Raw genomic sequence first — 22,136 nt, 5'->3', positions numbered from 1 at the left:
AAAAAAAAAAAACAAAAAAAAAACCTCACTGCCATCAAGTCGGATCCAACTCATAACGACCTCTCCCTGAATTTCTGAGGTGGTATCTCTATGGAAGAAGATTGCCTGACCTTCCTTCTGAGGAGTAGCTGGTGGGTTTCAACCACCAGTCTTCTAGTTAGCATTCAAATGCCTTAGGCACTACGCCACCAGAGCTCCTGATCTTTCACACAGAACAGAGGAATTCCATATAACTGGGAAGAGGGAAAAATCTTATTTTTGCACTGATTTCATAATTCATTCAATAGAAAATAAGTCAAGTTAAGTACTCCACTAGATACTAGAATTTCAAAGAATGTAGTTCCTATTAACCTTCATTGTGAACAAATGAAGTGCTCTCATTTAAAAAAGTAAAAGTAGTAGATTCTATAATTTAATAATTCCCTATGTTTGGCATTAGGGACACAGAATGAATAAACTATTCTCCAAGGGCCCAATCTAAAGACAGATATGTTTTTCAATGTGGATGTTATAATACCATGATAAATTTAAACATTATCATATTTATTTCTTCTAGTTTTGTGACAGGATTGTCAGATTTTTCAGAATTTAGGAGCATTCTAAACAGAGAAGTTCCTTTATCTTAGAATAAACACTCCCTACCGACCCACACAAAAATTTCTCCTCTGTTATCAGCCTCATGATTCAGGACTCATCTCCCAGAACTCTCTATTTGGCTAATTGAATGAACTAGATCTGCCCTTCACAGGTTATTCTGATAGCATCTGGGAAACTTTCTAGAAAACATCTAACAAAGAGCATCAAAAGTCTTAGTTGGATCTAAAGTAAAACTGCCTCCTCTGCTTCAGCATAGGTTCTGTTGAACTAATTAAAACTCTATTAATTTTCTAATCCAGAAGTTCACTAAAACAAGTGCAATTCAGAGTGTCGCTATGGATTTTGTTTTTCACATACAGGTTTCTGATTGGGGTAAGGAACCACCTCTAGGAGAAAGAGCCCTAAAAGGATGGAAGAGTGTGTGTGTGTTCCTATCCTCCTGCCAGAGTTTCCTGAAGAAAATGGAAAGCAGATTGTGAAGGCATGCCAACTTGATGACTGGTGGAAAACTGTAATTTCGCTTAAAGTAGTAGGTGGCAATGGGGCTAGACTATGACTAAGAAAAGAGAATGGAAATGAGGAATATATAAAACTTGAAAAATTGGCAATTAAAGGCATAACCAGATAAGACAAAGGTTACTTAGGAATTGCTGCAGAAACATATGTAAATGAAAATACGTGTTAATATAAGAAGGCCATTAGTCTACTAAAGAAAAATTGAGAAATATCAGAAGCCTCGGGTGACCCCTCAAAATGGGAGATACTGTTGAAGACCCTGAAGTGACTTGAGCCTCACTAGGAAGCACTGTGGGACTTTGAGAGATTAGACATCATGGGATTCTGATTTCTGCATTATATTCATATCATATTTAATATGATTGTCAATAAAGTATTTTACGTATAATATTACAAGTTTAATTAATATAAAAATACATGTTTTAAAAACAAGTGTGCTTCATAAAGCCTATTAAGCTTTCTTATAAGGTATATTCTACCATGAGAATCTTATAGTTATTTCTTCTGTATACCAATGTTTCCTAAATAATACGCAGGTATGTAGCATAAAAACCACTTGAGTTAGTTAACTTCTCTAAATCTAATCTAAAAACAGAATAATAAATTGATTACAGTGTACTGCAGTCAAATTCAAAACCAAAAAGATTTACTTTGAATGAGATATTGAATGCACACTTTCATTTTTCTAATTGCATTTTTTTCTTGATATTAACATCCAAGTATAAAACATGCCATGATATATCACATGAAAATGGAAGAGGCAAACATGCACAAAAAGTAAGAAGAATCATGCACAAAAAAATAACAATAATCTTAGACCAGCAGGCCAAAAGTTACAACATTTTCTGTCATGGTGATTGAAATATTATTATCACTTAATAACCAAGTGCTTTCTCCACTGCACCAGCAGGGCTCTTTATATATATATATATATTATATATTATATATTATATAATATATATATATGCCTAAACCAGCCTTCTGGTTAGCTGGAGGTTCAAACCCACCAGCCACTCCTCAGAAGGAAGGCTGGGCAATCTACTTCTGTAGTACCACCTCGGAAACCCAAGGAGGGGTCGCTATGAATAGGATCCAACTCCACAGCAGTGAGTTTTTTTTTTTTTTTTTTAATACCTATATATATGACTATATCCCCCAAAATAAGGAGCTCTGGTGGCATTATGTGTAGGACATTTGACTGCTAAACAGGTCAGTGGCTCAAACCCATCAGCTGCTCTGCAGAGGGAAGATGAGGCAATCTACTTCTGTTAAGATTTAAAGCCTCAGAAACCTAATGGGTGTTGTTATGAGTCAGAACAGACTCAATGGCAGTAAGTTTGTCTTTTCATTTTGTTTTGTTTTATCCCAAAAAATAATGATTATATGATTAAGTCAATAATATATACATTTGATCTATTTTCAAAATGAGACAATAAACTCACATTAAAATCAACTGAATTTTCTTTACTTAATTTTTCATCTGAAAATGAATTTCTTGAAATGTTTTTAAAAATGCTGTCTTCATTTTGTACCAAGTTGTAAGTAGGTACCACACTTGGGCTCTAGCACATTATTTGGGAGAAAAATTAAAATAATTAATAATCTACTCTCAGTATAAGGTAGACTAGGGGTATCAGTTTGGGGTTTAAAGGACAGCTGCAGATTAGAATATACTTTTGTGAAAATCACCCAAACTCAGGTTTTAAGCTATGATAAGGCACTAGATTCAAGCTTCACAACAGAGTCAACGGTGCATAAGAATTTTGTGGATTTGCTCAGCTCTTGTTTGATTGCTTTAATAAAAATAACATTTTAGGTTTTACTTACTTTGGGGCCTTGTAGTCCTGGTTTTCCTGGTGGACATATACATGGAGCTGGAGTTGAGCTGACATCACTGGGACCATTTAGACACTAAACAGACAGACACAGAAATAAAAAAACAAATGTGAAAAGACCATGGAATCCCTGGGTAATGCAAACAGTTTAGTAGTGGATTACTAGCCTAAAGGTTGGCAGTTTGTACCCACTCAGTGGCACCTTGGAAGACAGCCCTAGTGATCTACTTTCAAAGTTCACAGCCTTGAAACCCCCATGAAGCTATTCTACTCTGCATGCAAGGGATTGCTATGAGTCAGAATCAACTCTACAACTACTAATAACAACATGTGTGCTGTTGTTGTTATATGCCGTCGAGTCAGCCCCAACTCATAGTGACCCCTCTTTGGGTTGCCAGGGCAGTATCACTATGGAAGTAGATTGCCCAACCTTTATTCCAAGGAGCGGCTGGTAGGTTTGAACTACCAGCCTTCTGGTTAGCAGTCAAGTGCCTTAGGCACTATGCTACCAGAGCTCCTAACAACATGTATAGAAAACAAAAATCCTAACAACTGGACCAATAAGCAACATCATGATAAATGATGAAAAGATTGATGCTGTCAAGGATTTCATTTTATTTAGATATGCAATCAATGCCCATGGCAGCAGCAGTCAGGAAATCAAATGACATTGCATTGGGCAAATCTGCTGCAAAAGACCACTTTAAACTGTTTAAGAAAAAGATATCACTTTGAAGACTAAGTTGCACCTGACCCAAACCATTGTCTTTTTCATAACCTCATATGCATGTGACAGCTGGACAATGAATGGGGAAGACCACAGAAGAATTGATGCATTTGAATTATGGAGCTGGTGAGGAATACTGAAAATACCACGGACCACCAAAAGAATGAACAAATCTCTCTCTTGGAAGAAGTACAGCCAGAAGCCTCCTTAGAAGCAAGAATGGTCAGACTTCATCTCTTATATTTTAGTCATATTATCGGGCAGGATGAGTCGCTGGAGAAGGACATCATATTTGGTAAAGTGGAAGATCAATGAAAAAGAGGAAGACTCTCACAGAGATGGATTGACCAAGTGTCTGTGACAATGGGCCCAAGCATGTAAGGATGGCACAGAACTGGGCAGTGTTTCCTTCTGTTGTACACAGGGTTTCTGTGAGTTGAAATGCATCTTATGACAACAACATTATGTATATATGAATGTATATATGAATGTATGCATGTCTGTACATTTATGTAAAATGAAAAATTTCACAATCACGTTTCAATATCATTTCATTCAATCTACTAAGAAATTCCAAGTTAAAAAATAAAATTTATGACTACTAAATGCCATTCAAGCTATATGTATATGGGTTCTATTTGTCTAATATACTTACAGTTGAAAGAATTTCTTCAACAATCCCACAATGTAATATTACCTGAAGGAGAATAATAGTATCCAAAGCCTACCTCTCCATTCTGGGGGGGAAAGAAAAGTGTTTTAAAATACATTTTTAATTAAAAATTTCAATTATCCTTCTAATTTACAGATATTACAGTCTAAGTTAGAGACACATTATATGCCAAAACTAGCAAGAGCTAAAAGATTAGCTTACATTTATCCTCAAAAATATGTATTTATACATAGTACTAGTACCTTCATAGTGGCATAAAGGAAGGATGTTAATTAAGCTTAAGAGTGCAAAGAGAAAATTAAAATATGCAAGCTGCTTGATATGATATCCATGTAAGAATAGGACTAAACTCAAGGTGTAATTTATATACTCTCTTCAATTTTCTAGAAATAATTCTGAAACCACCCAAAAAAGCTAAAATACTTCTGAGCATGTCACAAATGGCATACATTAAAATTTCATGCACTTACAGGAAAGCTTCTCTCTAAACAGTATTTCCTACTAATTAACACAAATTTAAGTGGATGAATAATCTTCTCAAACAACAACAAATTAGATCAGAAAAGCAGAAGGTAGGAACAAAGGTTGCAAACAGCAAGCAAGCCATGTGAAGTCACAGCTTAGATTGAGAAATGAGCTATCACAACATAAAAAGTAGATGTGAGACTTCAAAACCTGCAATCTAAAGGCATGCTTTTATTATATGGAGTGTAATGGTAAAGGTCATAACATCGATGCAGAAACATCGGTAAATAAAGTCTGTACAATGGACTCTGAAAATCCAATGATTTATTAGTACTTTTAGCAGAGATTTATATCTCAAGTTATCCCAGAATGCATTATTTCTAGAAGGTTCCATTTTGGCCTTATTGTCAACCCTTTCAATGTACTATATTCCATGGCTTCAAGTTTTCATGACATGTGGAGTCATAGTTTATTCAATATAATGGAAAAAAAAGTGAGATGATGACAGCATGACCATACAACTTAAAAGAACCATGTAGGGCTCAAATATCACTGGGAATCCACATTGTAAAGGAGTCTTACAACATTCTACCTTTGTTACACTAGCAAGAATATCATTTTTGCCCTGGCAAAAAAAAAAAAAAAGATTGAAAAAACCAGATACACACACATATATATAATCAGACTCTAAATAAATCTAATTTAGGAAACCAAAGTGCTATAAACAAATAAAAATATTGGTTATATCCTAGAGCCATAAAAAAGTCTTAGTTAGGTAACAAAAAAAAACCTATATATTGATTATTATATAAGGAAAAAGTACTGGTATACAGGAAAATGAATCATTTCCTACTCTTTAGAATTGTGCTGTTTGGGCTATTTTGTCTAAACATTTTTACACCAGATATTTAGACTAAGAATCCTATGTTTTTCTGGAGCAAATCCAATCCTGGAACAATTATGATCAAAGATAATGTGGAAAACTCACTTCCTCGCGGCCTTTACCAGTGACACATAATTTTATTTCATTTATCAATCTCAAAATATATTTTACTCAATGAAACTTTATTTCTATTGACAATAAAGAACAAAATTAACTCTATATATTAAGACTCATATACCATCTACTTTTTATTTGTTACTTGGAAAGTGACACTTTCAATGTAAGACTTGAGGCAAAAAGCATCCATCCTACTTACAAATCCAGGAATCTCACAGGCTGTCTCCCGGTTGTTCTGTTCTGGGTCACAGTAGATTCGCAACTTTTGGAGATCAAACTAGAATCATAAACCCAGGAGAAGTTTAGTGGTGGTGCAACCTAGCTGATTTATAAGACAACTCCATGTAACATCTACTACAGTAAGTAATTGTTTCAAGTTTAAATCACAGCATTTAGTGAAAACAATAAACTACAAAATTTGAATACCTAGCATAAAATGTAAAGATGTGATACAATATAATGCTGAAGAAAAAATTCCCTAGCAAGAGTAAATCAAAACCAAGAGTAACTCTAATTTCCTTCAGGAATCCAGTGAAGCTCTTTTAGTATCCCTGTATTAGAGCTGTTCTAGAAAGTATTTCCTAGGGCACTTAAATCTTTCCCAGACATTCTGTGTTTTTTCTAAATCTCTACAACATTCCTGATTGTAGAGGGTAGGCTCAGAGGCCATCTTTGCTTTCACATATTCAGTTGCTAGCCTGGAGTGTTGTGTAATGAGTAGGCCTAGCACCTGTTGCTGTTTAAATATTTAGTACAATTTGACATGCAGCATTAATACATGGTGACCATGTGCATAATCACATATTTTAATGTGACAGATTCTACCCTCTATGATAACAAAGCAGGAGAGATATACTTTTTGAAATAAAGAAATGACTGTCTTTAATATACATATTCTCAACCCACACATAGAAACTCACTGTACATTACAGCACTTCTAACAGTTTAATAATTTAAAAAAAAAAAAGCCATCAAATAAAACTTTTTCTTAGGTATGAGCTGAATATAGCAGTCACTTTATTTTTAAGTGGAAGTTTGGTTCATGAAGATCCCTGGCATGCATGAACCTAATTTTATCCCCACAGCTGCATAAAAGTTTTTTATAGCCACCCCCACATACACACTTACAGTTCTAACCATGTCCTCTTTTCCAAAATCATTATCTAATCTATGGTTCTCCTGGGAATTGTGAAATTATTGCTTCATAGGAACTTAGAATGATGCTCTAAACCCAAGGAAACATTTTTCTATGTATTACTATACAATGAAGTCCAACTTTGCATTATCATACACACAGAGAACAATTTCTTGCAGAAATTGGCCACATTTTGAGTTTTTTAAAAGAATTCACAACTAAATTCAATCCATCTAAGTGTGGTAAATACTACAAAAGACAGCAACAGCTTCATTTTATACAACGCAAAAAAAAAAAAAAGATCATTATTTGTCCACCTGAACAGTTTCTTCTTTCCCAGAGTATTTTCCAATTTGGGTTTGTCCGCTGATGAAGATTCCTATAACTGGATGTAAGGGCTTGTTTTCAATTTGCTGATCATCAATATACAGAGTTACATCTTGTTCTGTTACTAAGAGACGGATTTGATGCCAGCCTTCATCAAATAATGTCTAATGGAAGAAAATATAGAAGATTCATAAATAAAATTTCTAAAAGCCTTTCATTTTCTTTGTTCCCATTCTCCTGCTAGCTACCATCTTTGGGAAAACCCACTTGACACAGATTGGCTGTATAATATACTACTCATCTTGACCCAAGCTGTGGCTCAAATGGTACCCAGCAATTCTTTTATTAATCCCTAGTTGAGTTCCTTTCACATATCCCAAAACAGCATCAAGGAACTTACTGAAACAACTTCCTCAAGGTCACAAATGAGCTCCTAATCTCCAAGTCCAGATGGCTTCTCTCATTCCTCATCCTATTTACTTCATTGTATCTTTGGACCCTGTAGCTAGTCCGTCCTCCTTGATATTCTCACTCAACTTCTGTGACTAAATACTCTTGATCATCCACATTTTCTTCTTTTCTAGCCATTCCTTCTCTCTCCATGAGAACTCCTTTTCCTCAACATGCCCTTTAATGAGGGCTTTCTTCTCCAACTCAATGGCAGTGTGTGGGTTTCCTCATAGATCTGTCCTTGACCTTCTTCTCATCATCTCCTTTAGACAATCTCACCCATTCTCAGAATTCAATTATTATATCTATGTAACAATGCCTATATCTCCTGGATTTCTCTCCAATGCATGCTATCTATAATTCTAACACTGACTAGAATATTTTTGTCAGGGATCTCACAATCAGCCTGACAAGTATGTATCAAAATGTACTTGAACTTTTCCCCAAACATTCTTCCTTTCCTTATTGAGGGAAAGTATTTTCTTACTGAGAATAATAGCAACCTCAGAAGGCTGGCAGTTCAAACCCACCAGCCATTCCTTGGAAGGAAGATTGGGCAATCCACTTCCGTAGAGATACCGCCTTGGAAACCCAAGGAGGGGTCGCTATGAGTCAGGGCCGACTCAAGGGCAGTGAGTTTAGTTTATTTTGGTTTATGATTCCTCAATACTGAACCACTTGCTTAAGATGCCCTTATTTCTCTCCATCAAAATCCTATACATCCTTCAAGGTCTAGCGCAAAAACCACCTCTTGTATGAAGACTTCCTCATATTTTGTTAGAATTCATTTTTCCCTCTATGCTCCACTGACACTTTGTATTTCTATTATATAATAGTTGCCTGGAATCTCCCCTTATAAATAAACTCCTTGAGAATGAGAAATAGGCTTATTCATCATTTCATGGAGGATTTAGCACACTGCTTTAAATGAAGATGACAAGCAACAAGTGCTTATTTACATGAATGTGATTACCAAATGCAGAAGTAGCATATAGGCATAATTTTTATATACCATTATTTATATTTCTTGAATTATATATGAATTTATATCACAATTATAATAGTGAAAAATACTTAATTGATTTCATCATTAAATCTGTATTCTGAAGATATGACTTAAAAACTATACATTTATTTTTTTTATTTTATCTATATTTATTAAATTCCTTTTGGGAAGGAAAAAAATGTCCTTGTATTTAACATAAAATTCTGTACCCATTATCAACCTGTATTTAATATTCTGACAAGTACACCTTTTTCTCAATATTCTGTAGGATGTGGCAGTAAAAAAAAAAAAAGACCAAAACTAGATTTCAAGTCCTAATATTATCATTCCCTAGCTGTGTTACTTTGAGGAGGAACATAATACCCTTAACCTTGCTTTCTTTGTCTGAATAGCTTCTTCACTGAGTGGGTATAATAATTATTTTAGTCCCTCCCACTACTTGTCCCCATGTGAATTTGGAAACACATTTCCTCACCTTGTTGCTTTTGTCAGCAAAATAAGAAGTCATCTTTTCAGTCACATTCAAACTGTAGCTGTCTTCCCCCACGCCACATACACACACACATATAAACCCAACAGCATTTTCCATATGAATATTATAACCACACCCAAGAATCTTTACCTTAACTCTAGGATCAGCAAAGATGACCACTTGGGTGTCATTAATTATGCTGGTCGTTGTAAATAATAAGGATTTATCCACACCATTTAAGGTTACTGCTATTTGTGGCCTTCCATCAATGGTTAAAATTCTCCATAAATCCCACATTTTCTTGACCTTAAATCTCTGAGTGGAGACAAATACATATGATGGAGGGAGACCTTCTGGGAAAACGTTGCTAGAAAAAGAAAACATTTGTAAGCTTAAAAAATTCTCAACAGATCTACAGAAATGTCTAAATAATTTAATTAAACAAAAACCCAAATGTTGTACCAACATTACCTTGTGAATTCTGATAAATCAACCTTTGATGTTACTTCATATCCTTTTATTTTTGTTGGTGAGATCTGGATTCTTTTCTTAACCTTTTTCTTTACACCTAAGCCTAAAAGTATATCAAATCCTTTCTCATCACGAGCTGCCACTGGAATTCGTGTTGGACAGACAGATTCTGTAAAGCAGAAGCAATAAAATTTGATTAATCATGGATTACTCCAACAATAATTGGAAAATCAAGGGATAAATAGTGGAAAATATAAGAATTATGGAGCCTATATATGTGCAAAAATGTATGTAAGTGTATATAGACACATTTTCTAAGAAACAATGTGGGAGTATCTTAAGCATTTGGGAACGAGGTTTCAATTTTCTTGTTTTTCTCCCTAAGAGATAAAAATAAAATTAAAAGTATAAGAGGATCATTTGTTAATGGATTGTTTTAAAGATGCTGAAGTTTGTAATATCACTACCTTGAATATGAAGCAATCCAATACCTGGAGGGAGAAGAGGGGAGGGGAATTCTGGAACAGGATTTGTAATTCTCGTTCATGTCCTGGTATTAATAATGTGACCTTGGATAACTCTCTTAAGTTTCTTGGATCTAGGAAATGAGCTCTAGGATTCTTTTCTCACATTCCAGCATTTGAGGAGTAAAAATTATTTGCTGGTTTTGATATTCTTTCAGTTTGTAATTCTACAGCTCAACTATCATCAGTTATATCTCTCTGGCAAAACTTAAATATGCATCTTACCTATACACAGAAATTCTGCACACAAGACTATTATTTTATTTATGACTTTATTACGTATTATATGGATTACATTTTGAAATAGCGCAAGAATTTTCTCTTAAGAAAAATAATTAAATCTTGCATTATTTACCCATCTATATAAATTATAAAACACTACATATATACACATATATATATAACATACATACTTCTCTGTAAAACTAGTATCTCAAATTATGTGGAACATTTTATATGAACAAAATACTATTAACCTGTTATAAAAATGTTGCAATGTTTTTAGATTCTTCCAAGGCCCTCATACAACTTACACATTGAGCATGATTGTTTTATACAGCAGTTAACGAAATAAAATACAAGCACTCTACTAAATGTACCTTAGTATAATAACCTTCTTACATAAACATTAAGGAATAAGAAAGGTATTATACTTACAATACAGTAACTAGTAATGAGATTAATTTGATTAACCCAGCACATGCAGTCTAACTTGTACCACAGAATACTATCGGCAAAAGATATGTTTGATTGGGCAATCTACTTCCATAGAGATACCCCTCAGAAACCCAAGGAGGGATTGCTATGACTCAGAAATGACTCAACAGCAGTGAGTTTAGTTTTTTGGTTTTATAAATAAAATTAAAGGCAGGAGAAGTACTCTTCTCTGAAGCTCTGAAGATGTAGCATTCTGAAGAGGCTGAACAATTACATCTTTTTTTTCTTCAGAAGTGTGGAGCTAAATGAGAGGGAGGTGTAGGAATCAGGAAAATGGAAACTGTGGGTTAGATGTATGTATTCTTAATACCACGGGCCATAATTGACCCACCCTCCCAACTACTCACGGCTAAGTCACTCCATGTCCCCACAAGACCCAGGCCTGCCTGCTAAGCTCATGTATGGTCTAAAGAGGCCAAAAACAAACCCACTCCACACAGACAAGAAAGCAGATGGCACTTTGCCAACTATGTCCAGCTATTTCTATCACACTCCCTAATCAGAAAACATACTTCTCTTTCAGGGTAAAGAATGAAAAGACGGTGGGGAGAAAGAATAGAAATATTTGTCCAGCTGAAGTCCTTTCACATGAAAACATGAAGAGCAGGGAATAAGTGTTTCCCAGTAACACTCCATAATAAAGTATAAATCCATAAATAAATGAATAAGATGAAATCCTCACTATTCCTACAATGCAGTGTGAAAAAACAAAAAAGTACTTAGAAGGTTCTGTGAAGACCCACTTCAAAGACATTTGACTTAAAAGTGCAGAAGAGAGAAGTTCAACTTAAATGTATTATTACTTCATAAGAATATTCAGATTTCAGTTGTCCCTTTGATTTGCTTTACAAAAAATAAATTGTAAGACGTTGGATGGAAAGCTCAGACTTTAAGACTTGAGCCTCTCTTAACCAATCATGGACCTCTGGATCCCCAACTATGCAAGGAGAAGAAAGATCTCCTTCTCTGGGTTTATATGAGGACCAAATGGGAAGATTTATGTGAAAGTGCATTGTAACTATAAGATGGCATGCAAGTACAGAAGATAAAGCAAGTATTTTGCCTCTTCCTCTCTATAATAAAATCCCTTAAACTGCATACAAACCCCTAAGCTATTATAGGAAATAGTTTGGCACAATTTGTGAAATCGGGATTATAAATTAATAGTCACAAAATAGCTATGCTTTACTCACTATCCATCACATCTCATTAGGAAAAAAATGTCTTCAATCATATTTCCTTGAAGAAATAATTCTTCTCCATTTGTTCACCTACAAGCCTATCAATTAGATATTATTCCATATGGGAAGTGAAAAGAAAAAAGTAGTTAAAATTCTCAAATACAGTTTACATGTTCACATAGACCTAGCTATGAGAAGGGGTCAAAGAAAGTTTCTATATATAAAATGCCAATTTTCATAACAACTTTTGCATAGTCAATTTTTGAACCAAGCTTTGGAAGAAATAGAGATAAGTAATTCACTCCCCAATTGTGTTTAATAAATAGATGTATAATTATGCAATCACATCCAGGGAGAGGGGTGAAAACTGGACATACAGGCTAAATGAGGAATAATATATATTCTCAGTGCCTTCTCAAATTCTTCTTTATTTATCAAGAAAAAGTCACACAGATAAGAATACAAAGAAAACCACTCTCTTCTTTCTTTGACATTATAATTTTAAGTACTGTTAAAATCAGATGCTAAGATAGACTCCATCTTACTGTTACATAAGTTGAAGGAGTACATTCTGGAGGAAGGACTAAAAAGCACAGATCTAAATTCACAAATGTTTGTGATTGTTTGTGATTGGGAATACACAATTATAATTCATTTTAGTATATTTGGAGAGTATTCATAGCAGAAATGCTTCTGGGATGACCAGAGGTCACCCTGTTTATTTATTTATTTTTAATTGTGCTTTGAGTGCAAATTTACATAGCAAAATTTATTTTACATTCAAGAGTTCATGTATATTTGGTTTCACTCCTTGATTACCATCCCCAACCCTAACCCACTCTCCTCCCCTCCTCTCTGTTCCCTTCTTAACTATGCACTCCTGTCTATCCAGCTTCCCCTCCATGTGAATGCTGCCCCTCTGGTGCCCATGGCTGATTGCTACAAGGGGTGTATCTCCATAGAGTATGTGGGTGCATTGCCCTGGGTTGGGTGTCCTGCGTGTAAGTCTTTCTACTGTTGGGCTGAGAGCCAGTCCTTGGGAGTGAGTACTATGCCATGCCTTTAGTGTATCCCAGGGCCATAGTCTTGGGGGTCCTACCAGTCTCCATCCAACCAGTAATTCTGGTCATTATTGTGTTTTTGAATTTTGTTTCATGTTTTTCCTCCCACTCTATCCAGGATCTCCAGTTTTAATCCCTTCCTGAGTGGTTGGCATTGGTAGCCAGGCACCATCTAGTTCTTCTGGTGGTAGAAGTCTCACCCTGTTTATTTTAAACATGGGGATCCAAGAATATTTGCTTTTCAGTTAACTCTGAGGGCTCAAGGGTATAAGTCTTATCAGGATCACAAGAAATATCTTTTATTTGAAATCTTGCCATGGAGAAGGACACAACACTTAGGTACATCTGGAGCTGAGGCAGACATGTGCTCAGCAAACCTTTCTAGTTCCAGGTTAATATCACAGGGAAAGTGATGCACTCATGAATACCAAAACATACTAGCTTAGTTTGACTGTCTATGCCATCCAATTTCTACATTGCCAGATTGTTTGTATGTCACCCCTCCCTGGAAGTCACATTTTTATTGAGCATTAGGGGGTTTTATCAATGTAGCTTGGTGTCAGAGACCAAAAATTGTTTTACTAATCCAGAACTTGAGAGTCCAATAAAATAGAGTTGTCTATGATGTCAAAGGAGCTCTAGTGGTGTAGTGCCTCAGGCATTTGACCACTGACCAGAAGGATGGAAGTTCAAACCCACCAGGCACTCCATGGAAGGAAGCCCCACCTCGGAAACACAAAGGGAGCCGCTATGAGTCAGAATCAACTTGATGGCAGTGAGTTTGGTCTGGGTATGATGTCTCCGATACAACTCATATCTCTGCAGGTCAAATTTCTCAAACATTCTTGATAGAACATGAATTTAATGTACACGTGCCTTTGATACATATTTGCTTCCTCAAAGTCTAGCATATCATCATGCATTTTAATATCATGTACAAATTCATTAAAAAAGAGTCATAGGCACCATTGCTTCAATTTTATGAAAATAAAACTGTGATATCTAGACCACATTGTACCATGTTCAAAACACAATAAAACAGCAATAGCAAAGCCAAAATAAATTATCTAAGTTTAGATAATAAATTATCTAAATTATCCAAAATAAATTATCCTCTTACCAGAGATTAGGCAAACAACAAAGAAGGCAACCCCAACTTCACACATTTTTTCCCTCATTATAAACTGAATGATCTCATCTCCCTCAATTAGTAAGTAATCCCATTGCCTTGAAATTTAGATTGACTTCAAGGCAAGGGTCCCTCATCTAAGGAAGATTTCTGCCAGATGCATGGCTGGCAGACAATAAAGCATAGCAAGCATAGATTTTTATAACATTCCTTTCTGAGCTAAATCAATGGAAACTTTGTCTGCTTAGGAGATAAAGCAACAGGCTCCAACTAGCCTGCAGAACACTCTGCGCACATGCCAGAAAAGTCAAAACCATTTGCACTCAGAAACAGACTCATTGATCACATCTTATTATATTGTTCAAAAACAAGAGGAAAATACATAAATGAATTTCATTTTTAGCTTAGAAAATATTTAAGAAAAAAATTAATATTTATAGAATAAGAACTTCACCTATGTGGATTTTGTCATTTTGGTTGACATCAGCTTTTTGTTTTAAAATTATTCATTAGACACGACAAAATTTAAAGAAGTTCCTCTTTTCTTTATTTGAATACTACGGATGGGTAAATAGTAATATGTTTTGCCTTATATTGTACAATGATATTAATATTCCTAAAATGTGGTCTCTATAACCATGATTGGAGCCCGATACTCAGTTTAAAATACCACTGCAAGAAAGTAATGTTGACAAAACCAGAAATCAAACCCAGACCTATCTGACTCCAATGCCTGGACTAGACCACCAAACAACCATATAGCCTAAAGTTCATACTTTAAAAAAAAAAAAAAAAAAATCAGGAGACAGTGCTTTACTTTAAAAAAAAAAAAAAAATCCTACTGAATTTTTTTAAATTTTATTGAGGTATAATTTACATTTAATAAAATGCCCTAATCTCAACTCTATCAATTTGCACACAGGTATAAGCACATATAACTAGCACTCAAACAAGGTAGAGAATATCTGTAGCACCTCAGACAGCTACCTCATGTCCTTTCTCATGCAATAAGGACCACCAGAGGCCACCACTGTTATACTACACACACCACTTATTAATTTATTTTGTCTATTCTTTATCTTAATATAAATGAACCATACAATATCTGTGTTTTTTTGTCTTCTTTTGTTCAGCATAATCTCTGTGAAATCATGCATGTTGCTGCACATAACAGTGGTTTGTTCTTCTTTTGTTACTGTGTGGAATTCCATTGCATGAATCACATAAACATGTATTTTATCTGTTCTCCTGTGACAGTCATTTGACTTGTTTCCAGTTTTAGGCTATTACAAATAAAGCTTCTCTGAATATTCTTCTATTAACATTTTTCTTTGAACATTTCTTTAAGAGACATATATACTTATTTCTCATAGTTAAATATCTCTTCTGCTTCCATGAATTGTGCTGTCATTGGCTAAGTGTATGCTTGGCTCCAGTAGGTTCCACCAAAATTGTTTCTAAAGTGGTTGTACCAATTTTCTCTCACACTAGGAAGCCTATTGACTCTTAAAAAAGAATAGAGAGATTATAGGAATAAGATACATAATTAGGTGATAGTTATTATACATAGTATTTCAAAGAGAAAGAGAAAAAAGGATGACTGGGATATTCACACAAGCTTTAAACAAATTATAAAACTTCCTAATGAAAACTATTCTGATTGCTTTCTTGTTTATTCCTTTAATAGCAATAATTACCTTATACAGCTGCATGTAAATCCAATTATAAACACTTACAGCAAGGTCTATTCACTATCATGTGTGTATTTCTAAATCACAACATAGGCATTCTACTTTTCCCAAATGAATACCAAAATACAGCTTTTCATACAAAATGTAAACATATTGTATTTATTTGTTTGAAACTATAGCTTTTTCCTCGCCAATTATATGAATGGAAAATTCATATTCTGGGGTATGCCATATGTCAACTTGACTTAAATTCAAATTAGAACCAGATTCTTTTAATCTAGAGATAGAATAATTCTCAGAGGATTTGGTGAGGTTTTATGAAACATTTTTCCCAATCATACCCCATCTGCCAAACTTTCTTTCACTTCCCTTCCTCTCCAGAAGCTGCAAATTCATGTATATGTAATGTAGTAGGGACAGAGTGGAGCAGGGTGAGATTTATGTGAGGATAGAGACATTAATCATGTTAAGAAAATTATAGGATTTAAAAATACTCTTTTGCCACAAAGTAAGCATTCTGGTTATCCTGTCTGCATTTTCTAATACATGCACCCTTACGCTCTGTGACTTCTACTGAAATGCAACTTGAACTGAGTAGGGTAGGATAATATGCCAAGCCATTATTAGCAACCACTGCAGGTTTGACTTAAGCAATCACATTATCCAGCAAACTCCAAGCTAAGAGAAGTAGAAAGAATAAGTGATTTTGATGGGGGTTGGGGGGAAGTTCAGAAGAAGTCTTAAGCATCACTCCAAATCAAAGTCCACCATGGCTAAGAGCCCAGAAAGGAAGAAAAATCCCCGGAGCAGAGATGAAGTATACCAATAGTCCAGTCCATGCAGGTAGACAGACAGCCAAGCAGGCAGGCAGGCAGTCTGTCTGTCCCTCATGATTATTTGCTGTAAGAGAAAGCTGGGGAGGCATTTTATCATTGTGAAAAGTAGGCATGTTACCACAAAACACATTTCAGCATCAAAATTAAGAATTATAACTAATTCAGCAACATACTAATACGTATGTAATTGTTATCTGTTCTGGAGGTTTTAAGACACAAAGGTTATCAGGTATGCTAAAGTGATAAAAAAAAATAATTTGGATAAGCTTTTCACACATATGATAGGAAATTATCATTTTCCATTTTAGAAAACTTGAAGAAGAGTTACTATAAAATGTAGTCCAATTTTCTTCACAAAATGGTAAACTGAGGTTCAAAAAGCTAAATCTAAGACTGCCCAGCTAATGGAACCCGTGGTTAGCCCTGGCCCCACTTCAGCAGGCAACACCGTATATCCTTTTAAGAAATACACACATTTCCTGCATCATCTACAATTCAAGATGGTGAGAAATGGATCAGTAAGAACACATAAGCAGTTTTCTACAGCTTGCTCTCCAACTGTCTGCACCTGTATGCAGATGAGTTCAACATATTCTGAATTAGAATATTGGTCCTAACATCCAGTAATTCCAGCCACAGTCTATTGGAAATCTTTACAGATACCTAAGGAAGGTATCATCCTGGGTACAAACAAATGAGAAAATTTCTTTCCTCCTCCTCATTCTCTTTCACCAAGCCCATTCCTAGTTGACTGAAAAGGAATAGGAAAAGAAAATAGAAAAAAATAGATAGACTCAAAGAGATAAGTAAACTGCTGTCCATCACAAAAATGGTAGTCCTGAGATAAGGAAAGTGTTAGAGAAAATTCCTCCAGAGAAAGCAATAAATTCATGAAGATGATATAAAATGTGTAGCAACAGGTATATAATATTTTACATTTGGATCAATCACAGAAGAAAATAACAGTAAGCAATATTTAAAAAAAAAAAAAAAAAAAAACACTGCCATCAACTTCATTCTGACTCATAGTAAGCCCCATTGGGTTTACAAGGCTGTAAATCTTTATGGAAGTAGATTGCCTCATCTTCCACCCATAGAGCAGCTGGTGAGTTTGAACTGCTGACCTTCTGGTTAACAGCCAAATGCCTTACCCACTATGCCACCAGAGTTCTTTGTGAACAGTCTTAGAGGATAGTAATCCTACACACTAAATACCTCAAAGTGCAAGTTAATGATTTGTCCCCCACAAAAAAAAAAAAAAAAATGTAACTTTACCAAATAATACAAATTACAGGATTTGAGGCTGCTGTTGTATTTTAGTGATTGTAGTTGTTATGTAGATGTCAACTAGTCTCTGACTCATAGCAACCTTATGTACAACAGAATGAAACACTGCCTGGTCCTGTGCCAGCCTCATGATCCCTACTATACCTGAGCCCATCGCTGCAGCCACTGTGTCAATCCATCTTGTTGAGGACCTTCCCCTTTTTCGTTAACCTTCCACTTTACCAAGCATGATATCCTTCTCTGGATAATGGTCCCTTCTAACAACATGGCCAAAATAGGTGAGGAAGTCTGGCAATTCTCACCTCCAAGGAGCATTCTGGCTGCACTTCTTCCCAGAAAGATTTGTTAGTTCTTTTAGCAATCTATGGTACTTTCAGCATTCTTCACCGACAGCACAACTCAAAAGCATCAGCTCTTCTTTGGTCTTCCTTGTTCATTGTCCAGCTCTCACATGCATATAGGAGCTCTGGTTATCCTGTCTGTTATCATGATCCTGCTTATTGATCCAGTTGTGAGGATTTTTCTTTTCTTTATATTGAGGTGTAATCCATACTGCAGACTATAGTCTTCAACTTTCATCAGTAGATGCCTTAAGTCATCCTCACTTTCAGCAAGCAAAGTTGTATTGTCTGCATATCGCAGGTGGTTAATGAGCCTTCCTCCAATCCTGCTGCCATGTGCTTCTTCATGTAGTCCAGCTTCTTGGATTATTTGTTCAGTATAGAGATTGAATATGTATGGTGAAAGGATACAACCCTGATGCACTCCCTTCCTGATTTTAAACCATGCAGTATCCCCTAGTTCTGTTCGAACAACAGCCTCCTGTACAGGTTCCTCATGAGTACAATTAAATGTTCCAAAATTCCCCTTCTTCTCCATGTTATCCACAATTTGTTATGATCAGCACAATCGAATGCCTTTGCATAGTCAATAAAACACAAATAAGCATCCTTCTGATATTCTTTGCTTTCAGCCAAGATCCATTTTGACATCAGCTATGATATCCCTCACTCTATTTCCCCTTCTGAATCCAGCTTGCATTTCTGGAAGTTCTCTGTCAATATACTGCTGCAATCATTTTTTAATTATCTTCAGTAAGATATTACTTGTGTATGATATCAATGATATTGTTCAATAATTTCCACATTCTTTGGAATAGGTACAAATATGGATCTCTTCCAGTCAGTTGGCCAGGTAGCTGTCTTCCAAATCTCTTGGCTTAGACAAGTGAGTGCCTCCAGCACAAATCCATTTGTTGAAACATATCAATAAGTATTCCATCAATTCCCAAAGCCTTGTTATTCACCAATTCCTTCAGTGCAGCTTTGACTTCTTCCTTCAGTACCATTGGTTCTTGATCATATGCCACCTCCTGAAATGGATGATCATCTACAAATTCTTTTTGGTATACTGATTCTGTGTATTCCATCCATCTTCTTTTGTTTTCTTTGTTTTTTAATTTTTTTTATTGTGCTTTAGGTGCAGGTTTACAGAGCAGAGTTTGTTTTACATTCAACCTTTTGTGTACATTTGGTTTCACTCCCCAATAACAATCCCAGCCCTAACCCAATCTCCTCCCCTCCCTGCCCAGTAACAATCACCCCCATACCCCCATAGTTATGCACTCCTGGGTGTCCTTCATTTCCTCCATGTGAATGGAGCATTTCCTCTGGTGCTCCATGGTCGATTGCTCTAAGGGATGCATCTCCATAGAGTATGTGGGTGCATCAGCCTGGGTTGAGTGACCTGCATGTACATCTTATTTACTATTGGGCTAAGAGCCAGCCCCTGGTGAGTTTTATTCCAGGTGTGAAGTAGTATCCGAGGGCTACAGTACTGGGGGTCCCACCAGACTTCATCCAACCAGTAATTCTTGTCATTATTGTGTTTTTGGATTTAGTTCCACATTTTTCCTCTCACTCTATCCAGTTTTGATCCTTTCCCGAATGGTTGGCATTGGTAGCCAGGCACCATCTAGTTCTTCTGGTCTCAAGGTCCATCACATCATAGGGCTGACTGCTTCCAAATATCCTTGGCATTTCTTTTCTTTATACTATTCTTCACTTCCAATGACAGAAGACCATTAGCTTTTTGATGTTTCTTGCATCATTCAACATATTGCCCATAGGATCTTTCAATATTGCAATTCAAGGCTTAAATTTTTTCCTCAGGTCTTCCAGCTTGAGAAATGCTGAGTGTGCTCTTCTCTTTTGGTTTTCTAACTCCAGGTCTTTGCACATTTCATTATAGTAATTGGCTTTGTCTGCTCAAGCTGCTCTTTGAAATCTTCTGTTCAGCTCTTTTATCCTGTTGATACTTCCATTTGACTTAACTACTCTCCATTCAAGGGCAAGTTTCAGAGTCTCTTCTGACATCCATTTTGGTCTTTTCTTCCTTTCCTGTCTTTTTAATGACCTTTTGCTTTCTTCATGGATGATGTTCTTGATGTCATCCCACAATTCCTTTGGTTTTCAGTCATGTGTGTTCAATGTATCAAATCTATTCTTTAGATGGTCTCTAAATTCAGGAGGGATATAATCAAGGTCATATTATGGCTCTCATGGACTTGTTTTAATTGTCTTCAGCTTCAACGTGAACTTGCATATAAGCAGTTGATGGTCTGTTCCACAATCAGCTCCTGGCCTTGTTTTAGCTGAAGATATTGAGCTTCTCCATCACTTCTTGCCACAGATATAGTCAATCTAATTCCTGCATATCCATCTTGCAAAGTCCACGTGTACAGCCACCATTTGTGTTGTTAAAGAAAGGTATTTGCAATGAATAAGTCATTGGTCTTGCAAAATTCTATCATGCAATTTCCAGTGTTATTTCTATCACCAAGGCCATATTTTCCAACTACCAATGATTCTTCTTTGTTTCCAACTTTTGCATTCCAATCACTGTTGATACTTAACACATCTTAATTGCATGTTTGGTCAATTTCAGACTGCAGAAGTTGGTAAAAATTTTCAATTTACTCATCTTTGGCTTTGGTGGTTAGTGAGTAAATTTGAATAATTGTAGTATTAACTGGTTTTCCTCATAGGCATATGGATATTATCCTATCACTGACAGCATTGTACTTCAGGATCAGTCTTGATACATTCTTTGTTATTATGAATGCCATGCTACTCTTCTTCAATTTGCCATTCCCAGCATAGTAGATCTTATGATCATCTGACTCAAAATGGCCAAAACCAGTCTATTTCAGCTCACTAATACCTAGGATATGGATCTTTGTACACTCCATTTCCTTTTTGGCAACTTCCAATTTTCCTACATTCATACTTCATACATTCCATGTTCTGATTTTTAATGGATGTTTGCAGCTATTTCTTCTCATCTTGAGACATGCCACATAAGTAAATAGAGGTCCTGAAAGCTTTACTCTATCCACATCATTAAGGTTGACTCTGCTCTGAGGAGGCAGCTCCTCTCAGTCATATTTTGAGTGTCTTCTGACCTAAGGGGCTCATCTCCTGGCACTATATCATAAAATGTTTCAGGGCTATTCAGAAAGTTCTCCAGAAATATATAAGACAACGTTCACTGCTATTCATAAGGTTTTCACTGGCCAATTCTTTGAGAAGTGGATGGACTCTACCTTCTTCTGAGTCTATCTTGTTCTAGAAGCTCCACTGAAACCTGTTCACCATGGGTGACTGTGGTAGTTAAATTGTATGTCAACTTGGCTGGGCCTGGTTGAGTGGCTTGTTATTCCCCATGATGAGAATGGCAATCAACTCCATGATGGGATCTACCACAAGCAGCTGAGTAGCTGCCTTTGGAATGTGGTCTGCTTCCTGTATATAAGGAGGAGCCTTGGGGATAGTCCCCATCTTATGGCATGCTTAGACCCTGCATGTAGCCATGTTGTTGTTCAGCAGCATGTTATGCTCTGCCTACCTTGGGACTTGTTGTTGTTGTTGTTGTTGTTATGTGCCGTCAAGTCGGACCTGACTCATAGCGACCCCTCCTTGGGTTTCCAAGGCAGTATCACTACAGAAGTAGATTGCCCAACCTTCCTTCTGAGGAG

The 22,136-nt window shown here is 36.0% G+C and overlaps 1 protein-coding gene across 1 annotated transcript in view; it reads right to left on the bottom strand.

Annotated features, from left to right (window-relative positions):
* COL21A1 (collagen type XXI alpha 1 chain) overlaps positions 1-22,136 on the bottom strand; it is a 184,527-nt gene that overhangs the window by 155,981 nt on the left and 6,410 nt on the right. The window contains exons 3-8 of the mRNA XM_007945617.1: positions 9,675-9,843; positions 9,354-9,570; positions 7,266-7,439; positions 6,013-6,090; positions 4,404-4,412; positions 2,941-3,024 (exon numbers count right to left, since the gene is read on the bottom strand). Of these exons, the coding sequence (XP_007943808.1) occupies positions 2,941-3,024; positions 4,404-4,412; positions 6,013-6,090; positions 7,266-7,439; positions 9,354-9,570; positions 9,675-9,843 (731 nt within the window). The remainder of the gene's footprint in view (positions 1-2,940; positions 3,025-4,403; positions 4,413-6,012; positions 6,091-7,265; positions 7,440-9,353; positions 9,571-9,674; positions 9,844-22,136) is intronic.

This window comes from Orycteropus afer, unplaced genomic scaffold (genome assembly GCF_000298275.1).
Source record: "Orycteropus afer afer isolate SDZICR_OR568_19922 unplaced genomic scaffold, OryAfe1.0 scaffold00140, whole genome shotgun sequence".
Lineage (NCBI taxonomy): Eukaryota > Metazoa > Chordata > Mammalia > Tubulidentata > Orycteropodidae > Orycteropus > Orycteropus afer.
This window is presented reverse-complemented; position numbering and strand designations above follow the sequence as displayed.